This window comes from Ovis aries, chromosome 20 (genome assembly GCF_016772045.2).
Source record: "Ovis aries strain OAR_USU_Benz2616 breed Rambouillet chromosome 20, ARS-UI_Ramb_v3.0, whole genome shotgun sequence".
Taxonomy (NCBI): Eukaryota; Metazoa; Chordata; class Mammalia; order Artiodactyla; family Bovidae; genus Ovis; species Ovis aries.
Window position 1 is genome coordinate 49,455,974 of NC_056073.1, and position 25,955 is coordinate 49,481,928.

A 25,955-nucleotide genomic window follows, 5' to 3' on the forward strand; every position below is an offset into this window, starting at 1 on the left:
GGGCTCCCCACCTCTGTGCCACAGACCAGTACCTCCTCTCAGATCAGTAGCAGCACTAAATTAGTAATAAAGGGCCCAATGAATGCAACGCACTTGAGTCATCCCCAAACCATCCCCCTCGCCCCAGGCTGTGGAAAATTGTCTTCTACAAAATCAGTCCCCGGTGTGAAAAAGGCTGGGGACCACTGGGTTATACAGGCCAGGATAGCCTCTACACACGTGAAACTGCCAGGCCGGGAAGAGCTCCAGGCTGTTAGAGTTTGGAGGGGCCTTGGAGGGGCCTGACCTGCACCCCCTCCCGGTGGCATCCCCAGGGGGACCATCCCTCGCTGAGAGCCCCTCGCGAGCTAGCAGCCCACTTCTCAGCTGCTCTTCCGACAGAAAGACGTGCTTTTTGGCAGCGACAGCAAGGATCATCTCACGCCTGTTTGCGCAGCATTCTCCGCTGAACGATTCTTCTTCCTTCGTATCACACCTGCTCAGACATCTGAGCGTACAAGGGCTGGGTTCTTTCCTGGCTAGGAAATTTCCAGCTCCTTCAGTCCTTCCGTAAGGAACAGAATTTGCCCTTCTGATGGCTCCATGCGGCCTGCGTGTCTCTTAAGCAGACCACTCAGGACATGGCTGGCAGGCGCATACAACCCTGACCTGTTCTGATCAGAACCTTCCACTCACGAAGTTCATAGTCAGCGTGTGAAGGCTTTCAGTAGACGCGTCATCTGTCTACCTTGAGGCCACGGTCACCAAAGCTCGATGAGATCCTGTCCAGGCAGGGATTTCTAAGCCAGTGCCCGTGTGGCGTGCTTGCTAGTTTCGGATTGCTAGATCTCTCCTGTTAGGATCTTTGTTCATTTCTACCTTATTTCTGTTTTTGTAAATTTCTGTTCTTTGCCTTGGTGCCTGGTGTTTCAGGTGGTGCCTTCAAAATAATGGGTTGATGCCACTTTTGTGCTGCCCTGTAAAGTCTTCAAAGCATTTTCACGTGTTATTGCCTTTGATTAAGAATGTTGAGCCGTCCAAGACCAGTCTTAACACTGTGTGGTCTTGAGTTTTAAGTCGGCTCACCAGCCTCAAGTGGACCATGAAATTGGTCCTCAACTTCCACATGCTGTTGACTGCTCTTCCTTTTATCCCCAGCCATGTAGGAAGATTGTCATGCTTAACACAGCTCTGCTGAGTTTAAAACACCCCTCTCGATAATTTGCATGAATCCTGTATTGTTCAGAGGGAACCCTTGTTGGTTTCTAATGCTCTCCACTTCCTTGAACAACCCTTAGAATTTTGCCTAAAATCAGTATCAGCAGTACTTGCTAAGCTTCTCTCTCTTCCTGTCCGTGAAATTTAAGATGTTTGTTTATCTCACATTCTGATATTTTTTTCAGTTTGCCAAGAATTCTCATAGATTGCTGGCTTTTCTCCTGTGTAACCTGAGAGTTGTTTAAATATCCCAGGAAGTAACTTGACTTCTTTTTCTGGGGCCCAAGACTAGCAGTCCTTTAAAGGGGCTCTGTACAACTAGGATGGAAAATAATTGCAGTGTCCTCACAATAGGGATAGTTTAAGAAAGGACTCAGCTTAGGTCATCCTGGTGTGGTTTTGTTTTGTTTGCCCACTGTATGCAACGCAGCAGTGAACATCTCTGTGCGTGTTTTGTTTCGTTTTGTTTTAAGAAATTGACCATAATAAAAAAAAAAAATGTACCCACATGGGACCGAACATAAAGAATAAAAGCAAGGTTTCTCACCATCTCCGCCTCTAAGTTCCCTCTTCAAAAGCAACCATGGTTACAGTTTATGTGTTCTTCCAAAAATATTCTATTTTCATTTATATCTGTCTTCTCTCCTAAACCTTACCATATCCCAGGCACTGTTTCATGCTTCTTGATCACCTTGTGTGGGGGGAGGGTGTTCATCAGTACCTGGAGGCTCCTCACTGGTTTTCTGTGTAACAAGTGAACAGGTCCCCTTCCGGAGGGGCCTTTTGGTTATTATGTAACATATGGTGAAATTCTGCACACTGCGAAACTTAGAAGTGGAGGCTGTGGTTTTATTTTGATAGATGTTGTCAAAGTGCTCTCCAGAGAGATCTTATTGCCAGTTCACACTTGCATTGGTTAGCTGGGAGGCCCGTCCCCCAGCCCACCCCGGGGGCCTGTCTCAGTTCTAAAGGAGAGAGGCCCGTTCCCCCCCCACCCCCACCCCCACCCGGGGCCTGTCTCTAAAGGAGAAACTGTCTGTGACCTTTCTTGCAATTTGCGTTCTCTTCTTAGGAGGGAGGTTAAACATCTCTGAAAATCCTCAAGCCTTGTCTTTTCTCTTCTTTGAACTGCGTCTTCACATCCCTTTTGTGTGTATCTCTGGGGGCGGCGGGCATTATTTCCTTCCTGATTTACAGAAGGGCCTTATGCGTAAAGTGAATTAAGTGTTGGGATGTTTTGTGGACACTTTTTCCCCACAGGCTGTTGTTTGTCTTTTGATTTTGTTTATGGCGTTTGCATCGCGCACAGGGTTTTGGTTCGGATTATGTCAAATGAATTTCTCATGGTTTCTGGGTTTTGTGTTAGACTTAGGGCTTCTATAATCCTGGAATATCAGGGAAAAAAACATTGTCTTCTAATATTTTTATGATCTCAGTACTTTTTTGATTTGGTGTGGTAGGGTCAGATTTGCTTCTTTTGAGCTATATTAGGGTAAATTACCGGGAAGGAAAACAAATGTTAGGTCAGCGGGTATAGCAGCTTTTCTCGAAGGTTTTTGGCTTGCTCGTGACAAGCTCCTCTGCTCAGAATCCGGCCTGGTCCTCCCTGACGGGCAGACTGGAAGTTGCAGTTACTGAGCAGCTCTTCCATCTTCTGGGGGACGGTGCTCATCCCAGACCTCACCTCTCCTTCATCCTCTCTGGATCAGCTGCACAACCTCTTGTCTTCAGCGTGTTTTTACAAGTCTCAGTTCATCTTGGCCTTCAGTCCCAGGCAGTATTGAGTCAACAGTTGATGTCATTTATGGGGTGGGGAGGGAGGTGGGAGGGGGTTCAGGATGGGGGACACACGGACACCCGCGGCTGATTCATGTCGACGTGTAGGAAAAACCACCACAGTATTGGAGGCAAAGTAATTAGCCGCCAATGAAAATAAATAAAGTAATTTTAAAACAAAGTTGATGCCATTTAAGAACAGAGGATGAGATGGATGGGTAGCATCATGGACTCAATGGACATGAATGTGAGCAAACTCCGGGAGATGGTGAAGGACAGGGAAGCTTGGCGTGCTGCAGTTCATGGGGTCAAAGAGTCCAAAGAGTCAGACACGACTGATCGACTGAACAACAACAAGATCACGCTGGACCCTGGATGTCCGTCCTGGCTGGGAGCTGGCTGGACCACACGGTCAGGATGCAGGGCTGGCGGCTGGGAGCTGGCCGCCGTGAGAGCGTTGGCCCCGTGGACACCTGCAGACACTGCACACCTGGGTTTACTTTTCTTCTTTGAAGCCGTTGTTGGGCAATCAGCAGGCGCCTGAGTGTGACCCTGGGCCATTCCTCTCTTTTTTCCCCTAACCTCCCCAACCCCCGTCCTCCCTTCCGCAGGCCAGGCGTTGTGCTCTGTGCGGGGGATACAGCGCCAGGCGGAAATAGCGCAGGTCCCACCGAGCTGATAGACTAAGGAGCGAGGTGCATCTTAACTAAGCGTCATGGCTTTTTAACTACAAACTGAGCTGAGTGCACAGAAAGAAAGGGAAGCGAGAGAGATCGAGAGCAGAGCGCCTGGTCCAGGCGGACTGGCCTCGCATTGAGACTGAGGCCTGAGATGCTGAGAGGCGGGGCGGGGCGGTGGGGGCAGGGGTGAGTGCGCCTGGGTCTTTCCCTTGGAAAGCAAGTGGCTTCTGCAAGGGCCCTGGGGCCTTTGGGAGCCTGGGTCTGCAGGGCGGCCCAGAGCACAGGCCGGGGTGACTCACAGTCACAAGATGAGTTCAGCCGGCCGAGAGAGGGGCTAGAAAGGCAGGCGCCCAGGGAAGGCCTGTGGGGTGAGATGGGGGCTGGGGTCGACCCTGCTTGGGGCCCCGCAGACGGGTGGCGGGGAGGCTGGGCCTGCTTTTCCTGCCGGAGGGAGGCTGCCGACCCCAGGAGGGGCCTGAAGGGGAGCCGTGGAGAAGCCCCCTGGCCAGCAGGTCCACAGCAGGCCTTGGACACGTGGGCCTGACCCAGCCCCAGCGCTGCTGATAGGAGAAGCACCGGCCTTGGAGAGTTTCAGCATTTTCTCTTGCCCTCTGGCTCCAAAGGGGAGGCTGCTAAGTAAATTTCCCCGAGGTTGAGGGCCCTGAAAAGGGAAGCCACTGGCTAGCGTGGGGTTCATTCAACCAGCTTCACCCACGCCCAGCGCCCGGCATGGGTGAAAGGCTGACCTGGGCTGACTGTGGTGTTATCTACAAGTCTGAAGTTCAGTTCGGGGAGGAGGAGGCGGGAGGTCATTGGCATGTCCAGAGCTGGAGCCACTGGGTTAGAATCTCTCATCCATTCCCCCTGAGGGTGTGCCTGCCTTGGCCTGGGGCCCCATCTGGGGGACGGGGCTGATGGGGGGAGCCTGCCCTTTATCTTCACCTCTACCGGCCAATCCGCGGTGGGGTCCTGCTGCTGCCTGAGGGTCGCGGCGGCTGGGGGCTGTTACTGTGGCTTCCTGTAGTGGGCCGTGCAGACCTGGCGGGCAGCTTCCCTGGTCTTTGCTCCTTCTGGCTTCTGAGCTTGTTTCCTGGAGCCCTTCCCTCCTCCGTCAGCCTGCCGGTCCCTGTCCCTCCTTTAGACCCGCCCGGTCTGTGCACAGTGCCCCCAGGACTGGCCGTGTGTCTGCACTTCTCCCCACTAGAGGTGTGCCTTTCACCCACTGAGTCCTCACCACGAGCGTCAGCTCGCCTGAGCTCATGTCATGCAAAGACTGCTGGTCTCTAGTTTGACAGGGAGGTTATGACCCATTCATCTGTAGAACCTTCATGGGTAGAGAGGGCTCAGGGCTGCCCGCCCCGCCAGGCTGCCATGGCACAGAATGGGAGCAAGCCCCCCCACCCTCCGGGAGCACCTGGAAATCTTAGATTCCTTTCCTCCTCATCTGTGGGGTGAGGACTGGCTGAACAAGTCAGGTCAGAAATGCTTAGATGGGGAGGAGGTGATAGACCACACCTGGACGGGCAGTTGATTCTGTGGCAGTTCCAGCGCGTCTCTCGCCTCCGCCAGGAAACTGATGACACGGGGAGCCAGGTGCTCCTTTCAGACTGGCTGCCCCGGTCCAGGGGGCCGGAGGGGGCCGGCGAAGAGGGACCTCCGGGGAGTTTGCCTGAAAGGCCCCTGAAGGGGCTGGTTGGTTTTGTGGTTCTTGTGTGAAAATAGAGCAGGTCTGTGGCCACAGGGCCCAGGAATCTGACAAAGCAGAGGAGCTTTCTGGCCGCCTGGTGGGTGGGTGGAAGAGTGGGGAGGCTTCCTTGCCTCCACTGAGGCCCTGGGTCAGAAATCTAAGTCCATGCCCTTTGATGGAAGACAGTGTTCTGAGTTTGGAAGCCTGGTTGGCTGTGCTGGGTAGAAACGGATGGAGAGAAGGTGGAATTTTAAACAGAAGCAGAGGGTAACCTGAGCCCTGACTGCAAGGAAGATCAGGGGAGGTGACTTCAGGGCCGGTGCAAGCGGGGAAAGGCCAGACCCCGCCTCGAGTGGTGTCCCTGGTTCTGTCTGCGGGAGGCCTTGATCTGACCTTTGTGGTCCATGGACCTGCCATCTCTGCCTGTCTCAGTGTTTACCCGCTGCTGGTCACTATGTAGGGGCTTACCTGCCCCAGACAAGTGAGCTGAACATTCAGAAGCCTGTGTTTCTGGGAAAGGGGGCAGGGTTATGGGCTGGTTGAAGTGGGGTTCCCCTACGACAAATTGTTGCTGTCCTAGAATACTGCCAGTGGGCTCTTGGGTCCTCACTCACACAGATGAAGTGCTGACACGCCCTGTCGTCTCAGGACTCGTCTGGTTCCAAGAAGTGAAACAAATCTCCAAGGATGTTGATTAACAAAACAGAGAAGAAATTGGTTGGAAAAATGCAGAAATGGCTGAGGAAACCCAGGGTGGGATCTGAGAGCAGAAAGTGGGGCAGGGGGCTGTTTCAGGGGCCCTGCCACCACCTTCAGCCTTTCGGAAGCCACGTCAGCTTCTCCTGGAATTGGCTCCCCTCCACCCCCTCGAGACCGGATGTCGCTCACCTGGTCTTGGGTCAGGCAATGGCCAGCGTAGGCCTCCGTCCAACGCTGGATTCCTGGGTGCAATTCTCATGTCCACTCAGGGCCGAGGAGGCAGGTTTCGGAACACAGGGTGCGGTTACCCAGGGTGGGGGACCCTTCCAGAGCTTCTGACAGGAGACAAGAGTTGCTGTTCTTTTTTGGGGTGAAAGGGACTAGCTGCTGCTGCTAAGAGATGGCTCTTCTTGGCAATGAATGGAGGATAAATGAATACTGATGCTTTCAGACAAAGTTGTCTTCTTCCCGGAGACTCAGGATGTAACCTACCTGGCTCCTTAAGCTTGGTGTGGAATCGGCAGGACCATGCTTCCTGAGGCTTTTTTTCTGGGAATAGGTGTAGATGGCCTCAGCTGTTAGCTCCAGTCAGAGGGGCTTGGAGCAAGCCCCTGGAAGGCACTGCAAGGTGCGGCCCAGCGTTGCCCCCACCCCTGCCCCTCAGGGCGGGTCTGCAAACCTTTCTTCTACGACCAGCCACGTAACTTGCAAGATGACAATGCAGGGCCTTTTGTTCATATGGTTCCCAAGACGAAGATGGCAACCACAGAGCCGGAAGCCAAATTCGGTCCTCCTGGGCTGGCCCTGGGGGCTGTGCACCCGTCCCTTTCCACAGAGCCGGCGGTCAGCGCTGCGAAGCCCGGCAAGCGTCCCCCTGCCCTCCCGCCTCTCGCCTCCCAGTTTCACATCCTTCCGCTTCTGCTTTTCCTTCTCTGTGTTCGCGTCTTTTTCTCGATGTCTTGCAGTGAAAGTATAGCTCACTTTTGGGGGGCCTGTGTCTGGGGGCACGGCCCTAACCTGTTGAGCTGTGAGTGTCTAGTTAGCAGGGGGCCTGCAGCGCTCCGAGGGGCCGGGAGGCTCCCTGCCCTGGAAACCCAGCTGCTCAGAGAAGTGAGACAGTTTCCTTATCTGAGCAGCGGACCCACCGCTGAGTCACAGGGGCCGGTGGGGAGGGATGCTGGTTAAGTGTTTGTCAGCTTTTTTTTTTTTTTTTCTTTCAGTGGGGAAGAGGGTCAGTCTTTGTATAACTTAATTCCTGCCGGCTGACGGTCACATTTTACGTTCGATGACGACAGTGCCGGTGTAAGCCAGCCGCCAGCCTCCAGGGGTCATGTTAAACGATGGGTGGTTATGCACTCAGCCCCGTAATTTGCGCTGCAGACTGTTTCCTCCCAGATTAGATTAAAAGCCGCTTTTCCTGTGTGTTTAAAAGATGCTTTCCTTTGGGTAGTATAGTCGTTTTCACAACAGGGACTCTTCCAATCCAAGGGCGCGGTGTGTCTCTCTGTCTGCCTATGCTGTCTCTGGTTTGTCCCGTCCGTGTCTCATAGTTTTCTATATACTGTCTTTTGTCTCGTTAGGTAGGTTTATCCCTAGGGATTGTCTTCTTTTTGTTGCAGTGGTGGATGGGATTGTTTTCTTCTCTGTCTGATTTTTTATTGTTAGTATATAGGAATGCAAGGGGTTTCTGTGTGTTAATTTTATATCCTGCGACTTTGATATATTCGTTGATTAGTTCTACTAATTCTCTGGTGGAGTCTTTCGGGTTTTCTATGTATAATATCATGTCATCTGCAAATAGAGTTTTCCTTCTTCTTACTCAATCTGGATTCCTTTTATTTCTTTTTCTTCTCTGATTGCTGTGGCTAGGACTTCCAAAACTATGTGGAATAACAGTGGCAAGAGTGGGCACCCTTGTCTTGTTCCTGATCTCGGGAGAAATGCTTTCAGGTTTTCACCACTGAGAATGGTGTTTGCTGTGGGTTTGTTGTACATGGCCTTTATCATATTGAGGTAGGTTCCTTCTTGGCCTGTACTACCCAAAGTAATCTATAGATTCAGTGCAATTCGTATCAGACTACCAATGGTATTTTTCACCGGAGTAAAACAAAAAATTTCACAGTTTGTATGGAAACACACAGGACCCTGAATAGCCAAAGCAACCTTGAAAAAGAAGAATGGACTTGAGGAATCCACCTTCCTGACTTCTCTCTATACTGCAAAGCTACAGTTACTAACAAACTATGGTATTGGCACAAAAACAGAAATATAGACCCATGGAATGAGATAGAAAGCCCAGAGATAGACCCATGCACCTATGGGCATCTTATCATTAACAGAGGAGGCAAGAGTATACAATGGAGAAAAGACAGCCTCTTCAATAAGTGGTGCTGGGTAAACTGGACAGCTACGTGTAAAAGAATGGAGCCAGAACACTTCCTAACACCACACACAAAGATAAACTCAAGTTGGATTAAAGATTTAAATGTAAGGCCCAAAACTGTAAAGCTCTTAGAGGAAAACATAGGTACATTCTTTGACATATATCATAGCAAGATCCTCTGTGACCCACCTCCTAGAGTAATGGAAATAAAAACAAAAGCAAACAAATGGGACTTAAAAGCTTTTGCAGCAAAGGAAACAATAAACAAGATTAAAGGACAACCCTCAAAATGGGAGAAAATAACTGTAAGTGAAACAACTGACAAAGAATTAATCTCCAGAACATACAAGCAGGTTTATACCAAACAACCCAATCAAAAAATGGTTAGAAGACCTAAACAGACATTTCTCCAAAGAAGACAGACAGATGGCAAGCAAATACATGAAAGATTCTAAGCACTGATCATTATTAGAGAAACGCAAGTCAAAACTACCATGAGGTATTAGCTCACCCCCGTCAGAATGGCCATCATTAAAAAAATCTACAAACAGTAAATGCTGGAGAGGATGTGGAGCAAAGGAACCCTGAATGTGACTTGATACAGCCACTATGGAGAACAGTACGGAGAGTCCTCAAAAAGCCAGAAAGAGAACTGCCCCATGACCCAACAATCCCACTGCTGGGCATATACCCTGAGAAAACCATAAGGGAAAGAGAGGCATGTACCACGATGTTTGTTGCAACACTTTTTACAGTAGCTAACACATGGAAGCAACCTACATGTCCATCGATGGATAAATAGATACAGAAATTATGGTACTTGTATACAATGGAATATTACTCAGCTATAAAAAAGGATGCATTTGAGTCGGTCCTAATGAGGTGGATGGAACTCAAGCCTATTTTATAGAGTGACTAAGTCAGAAAGACGAATCTTGTATATGTCAACACACGCATATGAAATCTAGAAAGATGGTCCGGCCGAACCTATTTGCAGGGCATCAGAGGAGACGCAGACACAGAGGGCAGACCCGCAGACCCTGGGGGAGGGAGAGGCCGGGGCGAATCGAGAGAGCACCACGTGTAAGAGGGAGAGCGCTGCTGTGCCCCGTGACAACCTAGAGGGGAGGGATGGGCTGGGAGGTGGGGGGAGGCGCGAGAGGGAGGGGACACATGGATGCCTATGGCTGATTCATGTTGACTATGGCAGAAACCAGCACAACACATAGAGCAATTATCCTCCACCTGGAGGATTATAGGAAGATTGTAAGTATGTATCGTGATCCCAATTATTGGTGTACGTGCTTATCAGCAGGGAGATGGATCAAAGTGTCTGCAGAGTGACGTCTGTGTGAGGGGATCATGAATGATCATGGTTTCCCTCTTTTCATCTCTATTAAAAATGAGATTAAACATGATAAAAATATTCCCTGATCAACAGGGAATATTAAGTGTATATAATAAAGTGTGACTGTGTGCTTAAAAAAAAAAAAAAAAGATGCTTTACAAATTGGGCACTCTTGGTGGCTTCTTCCTGAGGCATCCCACTATTCCCAAATGGACACACATGAGCGTTTGCAGAAAACACAAAGTCCTTGTCCTACTTTAAAACTTTTTTCATAACTGTGGTGAAACCTTTATAACTTAAAGTTGGCCATTTGAGCCCTTGTGAGGGCATAGTTTGATGTCACTGAGGCCGTCACCGTGCTGTGCGACCGTCACCTCCACCCCCTCCAGAACTTTCTCATCTTCCCAAACTGAACCTCTGTCCCCATCAAACACCAGCTCCCTGTCCCCCAGCCCCTGGGCCCCACCCTCTACTTTCTGTGAATTGACTATTCAGCACCTCATGTAAGTGGAAGCATTCTCCGTCCTCATGGGGGTGGGGGGTGAGCTGAAATAGTTCTCGGATGCAGACAACGGAACCGCAGGTCAGCTCAGGCCAGCTCAGGCCCGACGTCCTGTTTCCAGGAGCTGCTGAGGACCGTGCCGAGCCCTGCGATGCATCTGAACCAGCGGCTCATCATGCTGGGCCCCATCCTGGGCCCCGGGCCCCATCCTGCCTTTAAGCCAGTGTTTTCCAGACCTGTTTGTCAGAGTCTTTTCTTCCAGTGAAAGGTCCGTGAGGACAGAGTCGGTCTTTCAGGAGCCAGGATCGCAGGCGCGCCTGAGGAGCCCTGGGGAGCGCCTGCAGACCCCAGTATCCGCTGTCGCAAAGGTCCTCAGGTATCTCCACGTGGGCTGTTCTTCCCCGGGGGACATGTAGGTGTCACATCGGAGGACGGGGTGCTGGTGACTCCCGGGGGCAGGGGCGCTGCTCTGTGTGCCGAGGGCTCAGGTCCCGGCGAGTGTAGATGCCCACCCAACAGATGGCCGGGGGCAGCCCAGCTGAGACCGCGGCTCCCCGGGAATGAGGGTCCGAGCTGCAGAGAGGCCGGGAATGGCCCTCAGCCTCGGGGAGGGGCATGTGCGGCTCTGAGAGCCGTCATCGAAGCTCGGTCCGCACGGCCAGCCTGCCCTGGGGAGGCACGTTGTGAAACAGCAGCTGGCCCAGTTTACCTGGAAACGGGTGTTGGCAACAAGTCCGCCCCTGACTAAACATGCCCTTTAAACCTCTGCTTAGAATAGTGGTTAACTACTTGTAAAGGAAACATTTATTTGCAAGTAACAGGTATTTATTTTTAAAATGGTCCTAATTCAGACCAGTCTTTTCCGTAATTCCCATTGAGGTGGTTTGATAGTGTTTGCAGCGGCGGGAAACGAGCGGCCCCCTGCGAGGCCGGAACCCGGCACGAGCGAGCACCGTTCACGGCGTCAGAGCCGCGATCAGGGTGACCCCCTCTCTCCCAGCACAGGCAGTGAACCTGCCGCCGAACAGGTGTGACGTCGCCCACCACACGTGTGCCTCTGAGACTCACCACGCTGCTGGCGTGGGGTCCCTCCACTGGCTGGAGCCCACTGCCCACTTCGGGGAGGCTCGGAGCCACGGCTTCGCCCCCGGTGAGATCTTTCCCTCCTTAGATGCTCACCGTGCTGTCCATCTGTCCCGCTTGCTGTCCTTCTGAGGGTCTGTGCTCAGCGTCCTGATAGGAAGAACTATCCGGGGCTGCGGGCGTGGAGGCCTCGCGGGGCGTTCTGGGGCTGGAGCACGTCTTCGCGCTCGTAGAGGTAACTTTCCAGTAGGAAATAAAGATGCCTCGGTCCGCGGTCACCCGCAGAGACACAGAGTACAGAGAGACAGTGGCGTGCCTGGAAGCTTCTGGAGCTGTCGCATGGTGGGCAACTCCTAGGCTCCAGGGTAGCATTTTTTATTTCATCGTGATAGAAGTTTCACTTTTAATGCTTTCTCTGGAAAGTCCCAGAAGAAGCCACTTTTCAAAAATGGGTATTATCAAGGTTATGAGGCTGTTTTGAGTTTTTTTGGGCGTTTGTGTGTCTGCAGATAACAAGTCTGGATTGAATTGTGGTTTAGGCATAAGCAGTGGTTTCTCTCCTTAATGAGTCTCTCACCTGCCATCTTATTTTTCCCCATTTGTAACTAGTCTTCCATTGACTGGAGTTTTGATCGGAGTCTCAGAGAAGTGATTACAGGAAGGCCAGTGAAGAAAGAAATCCTTGAGGCTTGGTTACGAGTCTCAGTCCAGTAGCAATTTAGGGGATGCTGGCGTGCTGCGATTCATGGGGTCGTAAAGAGTCGGACATGACTGAGCAACTGAACTGAACTGAGGTGACCTGAGCAGGCGGGAGGGTGGGGTGACCAGGGTCTAAAGACTATTTATGCTACTGAGGTCCTCCCAGGTGGGGCTGGTGGGAAAGAACCCACTGCCAGTGCAGGAGACACTAGAGACGTGGGTTCGATCCCTGGGTGGAGAAGACCCCCAGGAGGAGGGCATGGCAACCCACGCCAGTGTTCTTGCCTGGAGAATCCCATGGACAGAGGAGCCTGGCGGGCTACAGTCCATGGGGTCACAAAGAGTTGGACATGACTGAAGCAACTTAGCACGCACGCCTGATACCGAAAGTAGGTTTTCAGTCTCCAAGAGGCATTTTCCTCGCCAGGCGTGAGGCCGTGGTCTACACCCGCCTCTCCTTGGCAACCAGGTTGAGCCTGTAGGGCAGAGGCAGCAGCTGAACCCCCTCAGGTTCCCATTCACACGGGGAGGGGACCCCAGGGGCAAAGTGCAGAGGGTGTGCCGGTCCGATGTTTGCTGGGCAGCTCTGTTTGCTCGGCGCCATGCTGAGCCCATGAGTCATGCCCCTTGGACAGGGAGGGCCCGGAGAGGAAAATGGGAACAGCGTGGGTGGGGGAGCCTGAAAAGGAGGGCTGTGCTGGGTGGGGCCGTGCAGGGTGGTTTCTCCCGAGGCCTCTCTCCCTGGGTAGGGGCTGCCTCCTCCCTGGGTCCTCACAGGTCTCTCCTCTGAGCATCTGTGTCCCGATTCCCTCCTCAGTAAGGACACCGTGGGACCCCCCCACCAATGACCTCCTCTTGACCGCTTAATCACCTCTTGATGGCTCACATGGTGAAGAATCTGCCTGCCAATGCAGGAGAAGTGGGTTTGACCCCTGAGTCAGGAAGATCCCTGGAGAAGGAAATGGCAACCCGCTCCAGTATTCTTGGCTGGAGAGTCCCACGGAGAGAGGGCCCATGGGGTCGCAAAGAGTCAGACACGACTCAGAGACTAACACTGTCACCTCTTGAAAGCCTTGTGTCCAGATTCTGCCACATCTGAAGCGCTGGAGGGCAGGGCTTCCGCAGGTGGATTTTGAGGGGACAGATTCCATCCTTGTGTTGGCACGGTGACCCTCCCGACAGCGGCTTTCTCTGCGTGTCTTCACCCCGCTCTCTGCCCGGTGTGTCTCTGTGTCCACCTGTCCCCTTTTCCTAAGGACACCAGCCCCCCGGAATGGGGACCCATCCTGCTGATGTCACTTGATCTTCACACTCTCTGTGAAGCCCCTTCTCCACGGCCGGTCGTGTTCTGAGCCACCATCTCGTGATGGGGACACAGCTCGGCCCCTGACAGGGAGCTCTCCGGGAGACGAGAGCACGTTCTTATCCTTGCGCTGGGGTGAAGGATCTTCCCCATCCGGGGATCAAAACTGGGTTTCCTGCACTGCAGGTGGACTTTTTACCGTCTGAGCCCCCAGAGAAACTCCCTCTGAACCTGAATTAAGCCACAGCGCGCCCTGTGCGCGCAGCTCCGTCACCCTGCCCCGAGCAGGCGGTGTCCGCCTCGGGCAGTGCAGCACTGACCCGCGGCCTCGTGTCCGCTGCTCGCCCGGCGTCTCCCGTGAGCCTCGTCCACATCCCCGCCACGTCGACGGCTGCTCCTCCTCCCACGGCCTCTAACCCGTCTTCCATCGCTCTGCGCCGTGCTTGGGGGCCCCTGTCTCCGGCCTTTACGCGCAGGCTCCGTGAAGGTGAAGTTCAGAACTTAGTACGCCCTTCCTGATCCTTCTTACCTTTCAGTTCTGAGGCTTCCAAGCTGATTGACAGAATCAGAGCAGCCGGTGGGAGGCCCTGCCTTGCTTGTCATCTGGGTCAGCCTCCCTCTCTCTTCTTTCTGGGGGTCGGAAGCAGGAGTGAGGGGGTGCCTGCAGGGGAGACGCTGCAGGCTCTGGGACGCAGGGATCTACCTCGAGCTTCCCGGGTGAGCATCCTGGCCCACAGCTGCCCTGCACCCCTCGGGCGATGAGGGGGCCGGGGATGGTGCTGAGGTGGCCAGAGGAACCCCGCGGGGACCCACTGGTCCCCTGACCACGGGGCGGGTACTGCGTGGTGCTGGGGAGGGCGGAGGAGCCCCACGAGGACCGGCTGGTCCCCTGACCGCGGGGCGGGTACCATGTGTGCTGTGGTCTTCCACCCCAATCCGGGGACTCTGGGCTGCAGGCTCTCCAGCCACGTGAGAACTGTGCTGGGGACCCCCATCCCTCCTGGCTTAGGGAGACCAGGGTGAGCCTGGTCCAGGCAGACAGCTCTGGTACTAAGTTTGGAGCAGGAGCCAAACAAAACGGAGGGGGCATCCGCCGTCCACCAGCCAGCTCAGCCCGTGTGTAAGGCTGGACAAGGGAAGTCTCTTCCCATAGACGTGCTCGCAGGGTCCTGCTTGTTCCCTTCAGGGCGAGGAAAGGGTTAGAAGAGGGTTTACCAGCAGGGCTCTCCCCTCCATCTGCAGACCCTAGAGGAAGCCGCGAAGTGCAGACAGACACGGCTCCTGCCACTTCTGAAGTTCGGAAGCCGTGGCGCTTTCCCTGGGGTTGTCCCGTTTTCAAGTCCCTGGGCCTTTCGTCTGGAAGCGTGTTTGTGCCGGCGCATCGCCCCGGTGAACTGGACTCCTGTTGAAGCAGGTGAAGGCACCAGGGATGCGCTTGTCCTGAGACCCCAGTTTAGGGACGGGCGGCCCCCGTGCTCTGTGAGAGGCTGAGTTCATCCTGATGGTGGTGAAGTTTCTGCGCCCGAGAGGAAAACATCTCTCCTGCGCTCCGGAAGGCAGTGCTCTGAACGGCAGTGTGTGCGGCAGCCGGGGGCTTGGTTCCTCCAGGTTTTGTAAAATCAGCCCCAGGATTTGAAAGACCTTGTGAAACATGATTTCACGCGTGGCTTGTCCACAGTGTGGGCTTCGCCGCCGCACGCATGCGTGGTCCTGACCCAGACGCGGCCTGGCGGCGGTGCGGCTCCACGCGCAGGCGCCGTGCTGAGCAGGGGGCGAGGGGTGGTCTCCGCATCTTCACCGCCTTTCCGCTCAGCGCTCCGGCTCCTAGAGTTACCCCGCCTCCTGGAACCCGATTTCCCAGCGGGAGACTCGCTCAGCGCGCCGGCTCTGTGGGGACGCTTGCAGCTCCCCGTCCGCAGGGCGTGAGCTCGGAGACCTGTGTGTCGTCTGAGTCCTCTTCTCAAGGACCTGTCGGGGCTGGGAGGACCGCTGCTCTCAGGCATCATATAGACCCTGGAGGATCTCATACAGACCCCGGAGGATCTCAGCTGTGCGCTCGGCACCGTTAGAACCAGACGTCTGGAAGGTCTTGGGACAAAATTAAGATTGGCCCTGGCAAACGAGCTTCTGTGACGTGCGGCAGCCAGCTGAGGCACAGCCACACGTGGGGAGCCTGCTTCTTAGCTTAAGAAAACGTCTGGGCAACTCTTCTCAGCTCAGAGGTGTCCCAGCGAAGGACCCAGGACACAGGGCTCGTCCTTCTCCTTGGGGCTCATCGGTGCCCTTCGCCCTGTTCCTCGGTAGCTGATCTGTGGCCTGCACCCCCGTGCCCACCGGTCACTGTGTCTCTAGACAGGCTGGGGTGTGCCCTCCCCTCCCCACCATCCTTCCTCTTTCTCTCCTCCCCAGTCCCCTGAATAGCAGGCCTGGGGGTCTGGTCCCCTCCCTCTGAAAGGCTGCTAGCCTGGATCAGGGTGTATCTAACTAGAGCAGCTCGAGGTTTGGTTTTAGCTGACGTTTGAACTGCATTGACAAGTTGGTTGTGGTGGGTCTTCCCTCTGCACGTGAGGCTCCAGCCCTGTGTCCTGGGGCTGCCCCTGCCCCCCACCCTCACCTCTAGCCTGGTGTCTGGCCCACACCTCCTGACCCCCTGACCGGCCAAGGCTTGGAAGAGGTCAGAGGGGAAGTCCTGCCTCGTCTGGCCCTGGGGCTCTGACTGCACCTGGAGTTCAGGGGAATCTCATTTCTTATTCACGGCCTGTTTTCCAGCCTGAGGCTCGACCGCAGGGACAGCGCTGTGCCCTGTTATTTCCTGGGCTCTGGCATGTAGTCGTGACTGGCACGTCGCCATCAAACCCTGAAGCTGTGCCACCTTCTGAACACGCAGAGGCCTGGACCAGGGCACTGCCCGAGGGTGGGCACGCAGACAGAGGGACCTGTGTGCATGGGCACAGAAGCTAAGGGCCGGGAGCCTGGCTCAAGTGTCGTGGGAAGTGCAGCCCGGGGGAGGGGCGGGGCCGTCCCGAGGGGCTTCCTCCTCTCCTGTGGACAGGAGGTGCGGTGCAGAGCGGCCTGGGCTGGGGGCGCTGGTCCTGAGACTCTCGCCCGTGAGACTGAGACTCTGCAGGCAGGAAGGGGCTGCCCCGCACTGGCTGCTCTCAGAGGGGCAGCCTCGGTGTGTGAGCCGAGCAGAACGCTGGCCAGTCATCTCAGGTTCATCGTTGTTAGAACTGGAACACAATTTTATTCCACTTTTAAAAATTCTGATAAAATATATATTAAGTAAAACGTCACCGTGTTAACCGTGTTTAGGTATATAGTTCACTGGCATTAAGCACATTCACGATATCATACAACCATCATCACCATCATCTCGAAGGTTTCCGTCTTCCTAAATGGAAACTCTGTCCCCACTAAACACTCATTCCCCATTTCCACTCCCCGCATCCCAGCACCCACCCTCCTGCTTTCTGTCTCCACGGATCCGACTCTAACCACCTCGTGTGAGTGGAACCAAACAGTGTTTGTCCTTTTGTGACTGGCTTATTTCATTGAGTGTAGTGTCCCCAGGGGTCATCCTTGGTGTCGCCTGTGGCAGACTCTCCTTCCTTTTCGGGGCTGAATAATATTCCACTGTGTGCGTGGACCGCATTTTACATATCCATTCATGTGTTTATGGACCCTTGGGTTGCTCCTCCTTTGGGGCTGTTGTGCTTTGCACAAAGTGAAAGTGTTAGTTCGCACAGTCGTGTCCGACTCTTTGCACCTCCATGGACTGTAGCCGGCCAGGCTCCTCCGTCCATGGGATTTCCCAGGCAAAATACTGGAGCAGGTTGCCATTCCCTTCTCCAGGGGATTTTCCCAACCCAGGGATCGAACCCGGGTCTCCTGCATTGCAGGCAGATTCTCTACTGTCTGAGCCACCTGGGTTTGCACAGGGACATAGAAATAACCGTTTATGTCCCTGTGTTCACTTCTGTTGCTGATGGAACTGCTCCTTGAGGGATCCATAGGCACCACTGGCCTTGCTGAGCCAGCGTCCTCCTGTGAGACGCGGTGGCGTCCAGGGCAGGCTCCCGGCCTTTCCAGGGGGCTGGACTGTGCGCGGTGATGGCGCTTGGCCGGGCTGACCTTCCGCGTGTCCTCTAAGAGTGATGAGTGTTTGTTCATCCGTCACCAGTTAGCCTTTATAGTCTTTATAGAGACACAGAACCATGTTATTGTTTTCATTTTCTCTGATCAAGTGTAGAAAACATCCCTCTGCTTCCTTTGATTGTCCTTTGACACATGTGAATAGCAGGCCCTTCCCGCATGTGGGCGCAGGGGTGACTGAAGTGTTTTACCCCGGGCTCAAAATCCCAGAATTGCCATGTTATAATTTGCATCGTGATTGTATATTAGGTCGTAAGGCAAACAATGTACACGGCAACATCTCTTATTGTGCAGCTTGGAAAATGTCCTTTACAAAGTGTAGGGTGGAGGGTTTCCAAGGCCTCAGGTTTGGGAGGTGCAGTCACCGGATCTGTGGTGTGCAGTCTGGTAAAGGCTCTGAAAAGTCCTACAGGGCAGACTCCCAGCTTCTCCGCGTCACCCATGGGTGCCCTTTCAAACACCATCAGGAAACGCCTCCACTGCTGTTAGAAGTGAAAGCATCTTAGAGACATAGGCCTTCAGGGGAGCACAGTCCTCTGAAGGTTTCATTTATGGGCCATCCTCTTCCCATCAATTCATGGCAAATAGCTGGGGAAACGGCGGAAACAGTGGCGGACTTTATTTTCTTGGGCTCCAAAATCACTGCAAAATCACTGCAGCCACGAAATTAAAAGACATTGCTCCTTGGAAGAAAAGCTATGACCAACCTAGACAGCATATTCAAAGGAAGAGACATTACTTTGTTGACAAAGATCTATCTAATCAAAGCTATGGTTTTCCCAGTGGTCATGTATGGATGTGAGAGTTGGACTATAAAGAAAGCTGAGTGTGGAAGAATTGATGCTTTTGAACTGTGGCATTGGAGAAGACTCTTGACAGTCCCTTGGACTGCAAGGAGATGCAACCAGTCCATCCTAAAGGAGATCAGTCCTGAATATTCATTGGAAGGACTGATGCTAAAGCTGAAACTCCAGTACATTGGCCGTCTGATGCAAAGAACTGACTCATTGGAAAAGACCCTGATGCTGGGAAAGACTAAAGGCAGGAGGAGAAGGGGACAACAGAGGATGAGATGATTGGATGGCATCACTGACTCAATGGACATGAGTTTGCGTAAGCTCCAGGAGCTGGTGATGGACAGGGTGGCCTGGCGTGCTGTGGTCCATAGGGTTGCAAAGAGTTGGACATGACTGAGCGACTAAACTCAACTGAACTGAACACTTCTTTTCTGCTTCCTGTGTGCCTTAGACAGAGGGGATGGAGTGCCCAGAGCCTCACCTTGGTGGCCCTGGGGCCAAATCTGCTCTCTTGAATCAGTGGGTGATGGAAGGTTTTCATCTGGTCATCTGTGAATTGCATGCTTTTAGAGCATGACCAAGGCTAGGATATGGAAACCCACTCCAGTACTCTTGCCTGGAAGATCCCATGGATGGAGGAGCCTGGTGGGCTGCTGTCTGTGGGGTCACACAGAGTCGGACACGACTGAAGCGACTTAGCAGCAGCAGGAACAGCAGGAGCAGCAGGGCTAGGATGGAATTCAGGTGCCCTGGCTTACTCAGTAAGGCCATGCCCACCAAGCCCCAACCCTGATGCAGTTAATACCGTTACGAGAAAGAACCCGGGTTTCCCAAGGTTCCCCAGGGCTGCAATTTCAAATGCATTCCCAGCAGAAGGCTCCTCTTAGGAGTCCACTGAGCCCTGGGCGGCAGGAGACAAACCGCACCGTCACCTCAAGCCGTCACGTTGCCAGTTCAGCTCAGTGTTTTGGAGATATTAATAGTTGGCTCAAGGCGGAGGGTGGTGGGGGGGCGAATGTAAACACCCTTTTGGGTGTAAAATGTGTTGTTAGTTTTTGAGAAGCAGCCTCCATTTCTTCCTTGGGGTCAGAAGAGCACTGTGTTTATACCTGTTTGTGGGATGTCTGATTTACGAGGCTGGGTCGCTGTCCCTGTCCGCGGCTGCTGAAGCGAAGGGCATCACGTCTGAGCTCAGGGGAAGGGCTTGAGGGGTGCAGACCCCTTGGGGACCGGCGCCCACTGCCCTGCAGACCCTGCCCAGCGGCGGACACGGCTGTGCCCTGGGGGCATCGTCTCTGCCCGCCTTGCCCCATCTCTTCTGGTGCCATCCCTCCGCTGGGATCAGTTGGGGTAAGGCTCCGTGAATGACCCAGACTCTCAGTATCCAAACCCTTTCGGAAAGCAGCTCTAGTAAGTCCCCTCCAAGTGTTCCCAGCAGACGTAAGCCTTAAAGGAGCTGCTGAAATGGCAGACTGAATTAGTGAGAGGTAATCGCTTGTGCCAGTGACTACACAGGCACATGCTTTATATTGGTTTGACTCATAACAAACCCACATTACAAGTTTTATGACCTTTATATCATAGATGTTGCAACCCAGGCCCCCGAGAGGTGAGGTAACGCTCCCGGGTCACGTGACTAGAACCGAAACTCGGGGAACCTGCCCTCACCCAGGTGTCAGATGCTCCCCGCCCAGCCCGACCCCGAGGCGATCTCCGAACTCCTGGGCTCCTCCAGGCTCTCATTTATCTGATGGTGCTCTTCCTCGGAGACCCTGGTAAAGTATTGCCCAGCCCAGGTGCAGCAGAGAAAAAGGCCAGATTGGTGAAAATTCCCTAGATCTTGTTGTCCTAGAATTTCTGAGATTCAGCAGCTGAGGCTTCTGTGCATCTCGCTTAGCAAGTTGGTGTCGGCGGAGCGCTTGGAGAAGGCGATCATTTAGATCGTCAGTCGACCTGGTTTCTGATTTGAGTCAGACGAAGCAAACAGCATCCTCATTGAAGATGCCACTTCACCTCATAGCGTTCATGTTCCTTCAAGATGGTTAGGCTGATGTTGAAATGGAGAGAACTGGTTTAGCTTCTCCTCTGTTCTGATTCATTTATTATTTAAAAAGGGACTATCTGACAAGAAGCCCAAGAGTTGGTCCCAATTAGAATGTTGAGTCAACTTTTGAAAATCCTTTGGAGCAGAGTAAAGGTGATGCAGACAGGTGACCTTGAGGTCAGAAGTTGGACCATGTGTCATTGTCTTGCTCAGCAGTGATGGACCCGGACAGTGTGCACTGGGGTCACCTGTCAGGAAGTGCGACCTTGCACGGCAGCCTGAACCGGGACGACTGCAGTCCAGGAGTCCTGGCCCAGCCACAGGTCACATGAACAAGTCACTTCACCTTTCTGGGTTTCAGATTTCTCATTTTCAAAATCAGGATGTTGACCTTGACTTTTCCCAGCATTTTGGTACTAAAATTTTGTGAAAAATAAGACACTGGGATATTATTTTTAATTACTGCCCTTGAGTACGTCCTTGCTATTTACAGGGACGTTACCAGCTATCTTTGTGTAGTCATCAGAACAATAAAGTAAAAACAAAGCTTGTTCTGCTTCCGCGGTTCTGCCTTGCTTCCATGTATTTGAAGTCTTCTGAATACCTGGCAAGACAGATGCTGTGACCTCTAACAGCGTAACATAAACCAGAGAGTTGCTTGCGTTTGCATGCGTGAGGCTGTCTCTTTGAGTTGACGGTGGGGAAAGAGCATGAGTTTCAATCAGACGCAGATTTATAACCTTGTGAGAAACCATTTGACTTTGCTCTTGTTGCTTCCCCTCATCCTCAGGTTCCTCATCTGTAAAGTGGGCTCACTGGTCATAAAGCCTGAGTTCTATGGCTGTTCCAATACCTGAATGAGATGCTTAGTCAAAGCAGCCGGCAGGACGCCTAGACCATGGCGGGTACTCAACAAATGTTGCGATGATGCTTAATTTATGTAACAGATTTGTTCTGTTAAGAAAGAATTGTTCATTGTTTTAAGTAAATTTCTCATACCCAATATCCTATGGGTTTTTATAATAAAATTAGAATTATCTTTCCCTTGGGGAAAATGACTAATAGTGAAAAATGTGGCAGAGACATTTAAATACCACATTGCCTATACGGATGTCGTAAGCTGTGTGTTCATGGTTTGAATCTTATTGGAAGGAATAATTGCAGAGAGGAGGAAGGGTGAGACGGTCCCTGGCACGGTGGGCACAAGCGGACACATGCGCTTCCGGGCGGCGGCTCCAGCTGCCATCCTGCCCCTTTGAGGACATCAGCTCGGAGACTGAAGACGCAGTCCCTTTCTCCCAGGAGCTGTCGGTCAGTCCCGGGGTCGGCAGACTGTCCCCGTGCAGGGCTGAATAGTAGACATTCTCTGCTTTGCACGCTGTGTGGTCTGTGTTGCCATCACACTGCTCTGCGCACACACTTGTGCACGAGCTGAATCAGGTGAGGACCGAGGCATGCGGCTGGACGCCCATCAGACTACGTGCAGAACAGGGGGCGGGGCCGTGCGGGCTCTGTGGGCTGTGGTCTGCCAACCCCTGAGCTGGGGAAGGAAAGATCTGTAAGCAGCAGGCAAGTGCGATACGTTCTGACGAGTGGTCTGGCTGTTTCCCCTGAGAACAGGTTGCCGTAGGGCACAGAGCGCAGCGCGAGGAAGAGGAGAAAGGCTCAGTTGTCTTTGTTAAAGATTCAGAGGTGTATTCACTGCGTCTTTCTAATTTTTTACTCCTTGTAATTAACTGTGTGCTTACAAAGGTAATGTGTGCCCGTTCAAAGGAAAAACGCCAGCAGTACAGAAAGGCTGCCGTTCTCCAGCACACACGTGATGGTCCCTGTTAAAGACTGGTCGAAACGAGTTTTGTGCTTTGGGTATGCACTGAGGAAAGATCGGGTGTGCGTGGATGTGGGAAGACGAGTGTGGGGAGCACGCGGAGCCGGGGTGAGGCCGGGCCCTGGCTGGGCAGGGGCAGCCGTGGGCACAGAGGTGAGGGCGGCTCGGCCCGGAGGCTCCTCACAGGCAGAGAGGGGTCAGGGCGCAGCCCGCTGGGCGTGCTCCTTGCAGGTGAGAGGTTCTCTTCCTTCTGCCTCTGAGTTCTTCTGGGGTCGGTCACCGGGGGTCATCGCATTCTTCTCATTCCTCGGCTTCCCTGACCCTTCTGTCCAGAGGTCCCCACATTTGGCTCCTTTCCAGAATTAGGGAGGCTGTTTTAAATGGTAGAGTCCAGTTTTGCTCCTGCTGGCACCTTCCTCGTAGCTCAGTTGGTAAAGAATCCGCCTGCAATGCAGGCGATCCCAGTTCAACTCCTGGGTCACGAAGATCCGCTGGAGAAGGGATAGGCTACCCACTCCAGGATTCTTGGGCTTCCCTGGTGGCTCAGATGGTAAAGAATCTGCCTGCAGTGCGGGAGACCTGGGTTCGATCCCTGGGTTGGGAAGATCCCCTGGAGAAGGGAAAGGCTACCCACTCCTGGATTCTTGGGCTTCCCTGGTGGCTCAGATGGTAAAGAATCTGCCTGCAGTGCGGGAGACCTGGGTTCGATCCCTGGGTTGGGAAGATCCCCTGGAGAAGGGAAAGGCTACCTACTCCAGTATTCTGGCCTGGAGAATTCCGTGGACTGTCTGTGGGGTTGCAAAGAGTCGGACACGACTGAGCAACTTTCGCATTCGCTCTTCACTGCATTATACTAAGATCTCTGTTAGTAACACATGAGACAACTTTTTAGTATCCAAGAGTCTTTCAGTTACTAGCACCAGTTATGTATTGGAAGCCGGTGTGTTGATTTCACTTAGGCCGCGAGTAGCTCTGCAGGTTGAGTGCTCTCGGTGGCGGCTTTTTCTCCTCCCTTTTTTCCTGGTTCTGCAGGAGTCCTTTTGAATATATAGTGTGTGCTCTCAGTTTCGTCTCTTGGAGGTAGTGAAATATGCCCTGCCGCATTTGGAGAGACTCTTCGAGGTTCTGGCTGGTAGGTCATTGCTCATCTGTCGTCTCGGCTGCCTGCGGAACGTGGATCCAGCATTCCCCACTGCCGTCAAGGGCGTGATGGCGGATTAATCAGAACATCCACTAACATAACCTCTGCTTAGACTGTACGCCCCCTGCTTCCCTTCAGAAAAAGTAAAGGAAAATTGAGTGTTACTGCCCAGGGATGATCCTGCATCCGCTACTCAGGGTCTGTTTAGGTAGATAATTTTCTGTTTCCTTTTTGAGCTCTTTAATTTTTTTTAAAGAAACTGGAGTATAGTTGATTCACAGTGTCGTGTTGGTCTCAGGTTTACAGCAAAGGGACCCAGTTATTCGTTATATTTGTTGCTATTCAGTCGCTCAGTCGTGTCCGACTCTTTGCAACCCCAGGGACTGCAGCTCGCCAGGCCTCCCTGTCCATCACCGGTTCCCAGAGTTCACTCAAACTCATGTCCATTGAGTCGGTGATGCCATCCAGCCATCTCATCCTCTGTCATCCCCTTCTCCTCCCGCCCTCCATCTTCCCCAGCATCAGGGTCTTTTCCAGCGAGTCAGCTCTTCACATCAGGTGGCCAAAGGATTGGAGCTTCAGCTTCAGCAGCAGTCCTTCCAATGCGTATTCAGGGTTGATTTCTCTTAGGATTGACTGGTTTGATCTCCTTGCTGTCCAAGGAGACAACACTCACACTCTCACACTCACACACACTCACACACACTCACACACATTCACACACACACACACACACTCACACTCCCTCTCCACCCTGGAAGGCTGGCCATGTAGCTACTTTATGTATATATTATATCATTGTATTCTTTTATTTCCATTATAGTTTATTACAAGACATTGAATATAGTTCTCTGTAGTATGAATAAGAGGTTTTATTTTTCCAGAGCTTTAAAAAATGGTCAGTTAGAACCAGGAAAGCCCCTGATGGCAGTATTTGAAGGCAAAGGGCAGCAGGCTTAGAATCAACGGTGAAAGAAAAAAAGAACAGGAAGGGTCACTGAGCAAAGGGCTATGATAACTCAAGGTGCCTGCATTGGTCCACAGTGGGCCACGTGAGGCGGAAGGCATGTGCCAGCTTTGATGCTGTGGTTTTGGAACAGTGCCCCCCAAAACACACACACACACACACACACACACACGAACGGGGAATTCAGGCTTGCTGGTCTCTTCCGTGCAGCCCCAGCAGGCTCGCAGTAAGTAGATTTTTGGTTCAAATGTTGCCCTCAGGGTGCCGTGTTTGAGTTTTGGGCACCAAGTTGGGGGAGGGGGGAACCACGTGAGCAGCGATGAATGAAAGACAGAGAAGCAAAATGAAGAAGAAAAACAAAAAAAACCTCCCAGAGTAGCTGGCAAGGGTGTTCGTTATGTCATCTAAGGAAGCTTCTGAGAGTGCCAGCCCTAATTGGCAGCTCTGTCGGCTGCTGTCGACAGTAGCCAAGCTCCTAAAATTGCAGAATGAGCTTAGAGGCGAAAAGCAGAGAATAGTTCGGTGTTTTCAAAACGGACAGTATTTCTTGAATTTTGATAGAATCTTTTAGAGAAAAATCCAAATACAGCTAGCTTTAAAAAAAAGAAGAAGAAAGAAAGAAAGAACCACTGAAAAACACAGACCGTTGAACAGCTGATTTTCTCTGTATGGATTTTAGCTTTTCAATGTGCTTTATGGATCCAGCTTACATGGCCAGCCTTCCAGGGTGGAGAGGGAGTGTGAGTGTGTGTGTGTGTGTGTGAATGTGTGTGAGTGTGTGTGTGTGAGTGTGTGTGAGTGTGAGAGTGTGAGTGTGTGAGTGTGTCTGAGTGTGAGTGTGTGTGAGTGTGGGTGTGTGAGTGAGTGTGTCTGAGTGTGAGTGTGTGTGTGAGTGTGTGTGTGAGTGTGTGTGTGAGTGAGTGTGAGTGTGTGTGAGTGAGTGTGAGAGTGTGAGTGTGTGTGAGTGAGTGTGAGTGTGTGTGTGAGTGTGAGAGTGTGAGTGTGTGTGTGAGTGTGACTGTGTGTGAGTGTGTGTGTGAGTGTGAGTGTGTGTGTTCGCCACGTCTGTTGTCTCCAGCTGAGACACGCAGAGCAGGGCGAACCCTCAGAGTATGAAATGGTGGTGCACGAGCAACCAGTGATACGCCGCCTCGGGGAAAAAGGTTGCAGAAGAATGCTGACTTTGCATTTCTCTAAATCCCTACAGCTCAGTCAGGAATGCTGTTTTATTTAAGCTTTTGAAATTTTCAGCACTGTTATCCCCTTTGTAGTCTGAGCAGAAACGCTTCCTTTCATCTCCACTGACTCCTCAGTTCTGGAGCACATGTGTGTCGTGCCTGCTAAAGCCCCCGTGGTTTCTCACGGGGATCTCCAGCTCTGAAGATGGAACTTGGGGGAAATTTTTCATTTAGTTCCCTAAAAAATGTTTTTGGCTTTAGTCGGTGAGCATTAGTTAATACCACTTTCCTGGTGGCTCAGTGGTAGAGAACCTGCCTACCAGTGCAGGAGACCTGGGTTCGATCCCTGGGTCAGGAAGATTCCCTGGAGAAGGAAATGGCAACCCACTCCAGTATTCTTGCCTGGAGAATCCCGTGGACAGAAGAGCATGGTGAGCTACGGTCCATGGGGTCACAAAAGAGTCGGACACGGCTGAGTGCCTAGACAACAT

General features: G+C 52.7%; 1 protein-coding gene across 9 annotated transcripts in view; it reads left to right on the forward strand.

Moving 5' to 3' along the window:
* Nucleotides 1-25,955, forward strand: part of SLC22A23 (solute carrier family 22 member 23) — a 128,172-nt gene that overhangs the window by 3,853 nt on the left and 98,364 nt on the right. Inside the window, exon 2 of one of the 9 annotated variants that reach the window (XM_042237038.2) lies at nucleotides 1-25,955. This exon is cut by the window's right edge and continues 2,479 nt beyond it. The exons of the other annotated variants lie outside the window; for them this stretch is intronic. Within the exon in view, the coding sequence (XP_042092972.1) occupies nucleotides 1-285 (285 nt within the window). The 3' untranslated portion in view covers nucleotides 286-25,955. 9 annotated transcript variants of the gene reach the window in all.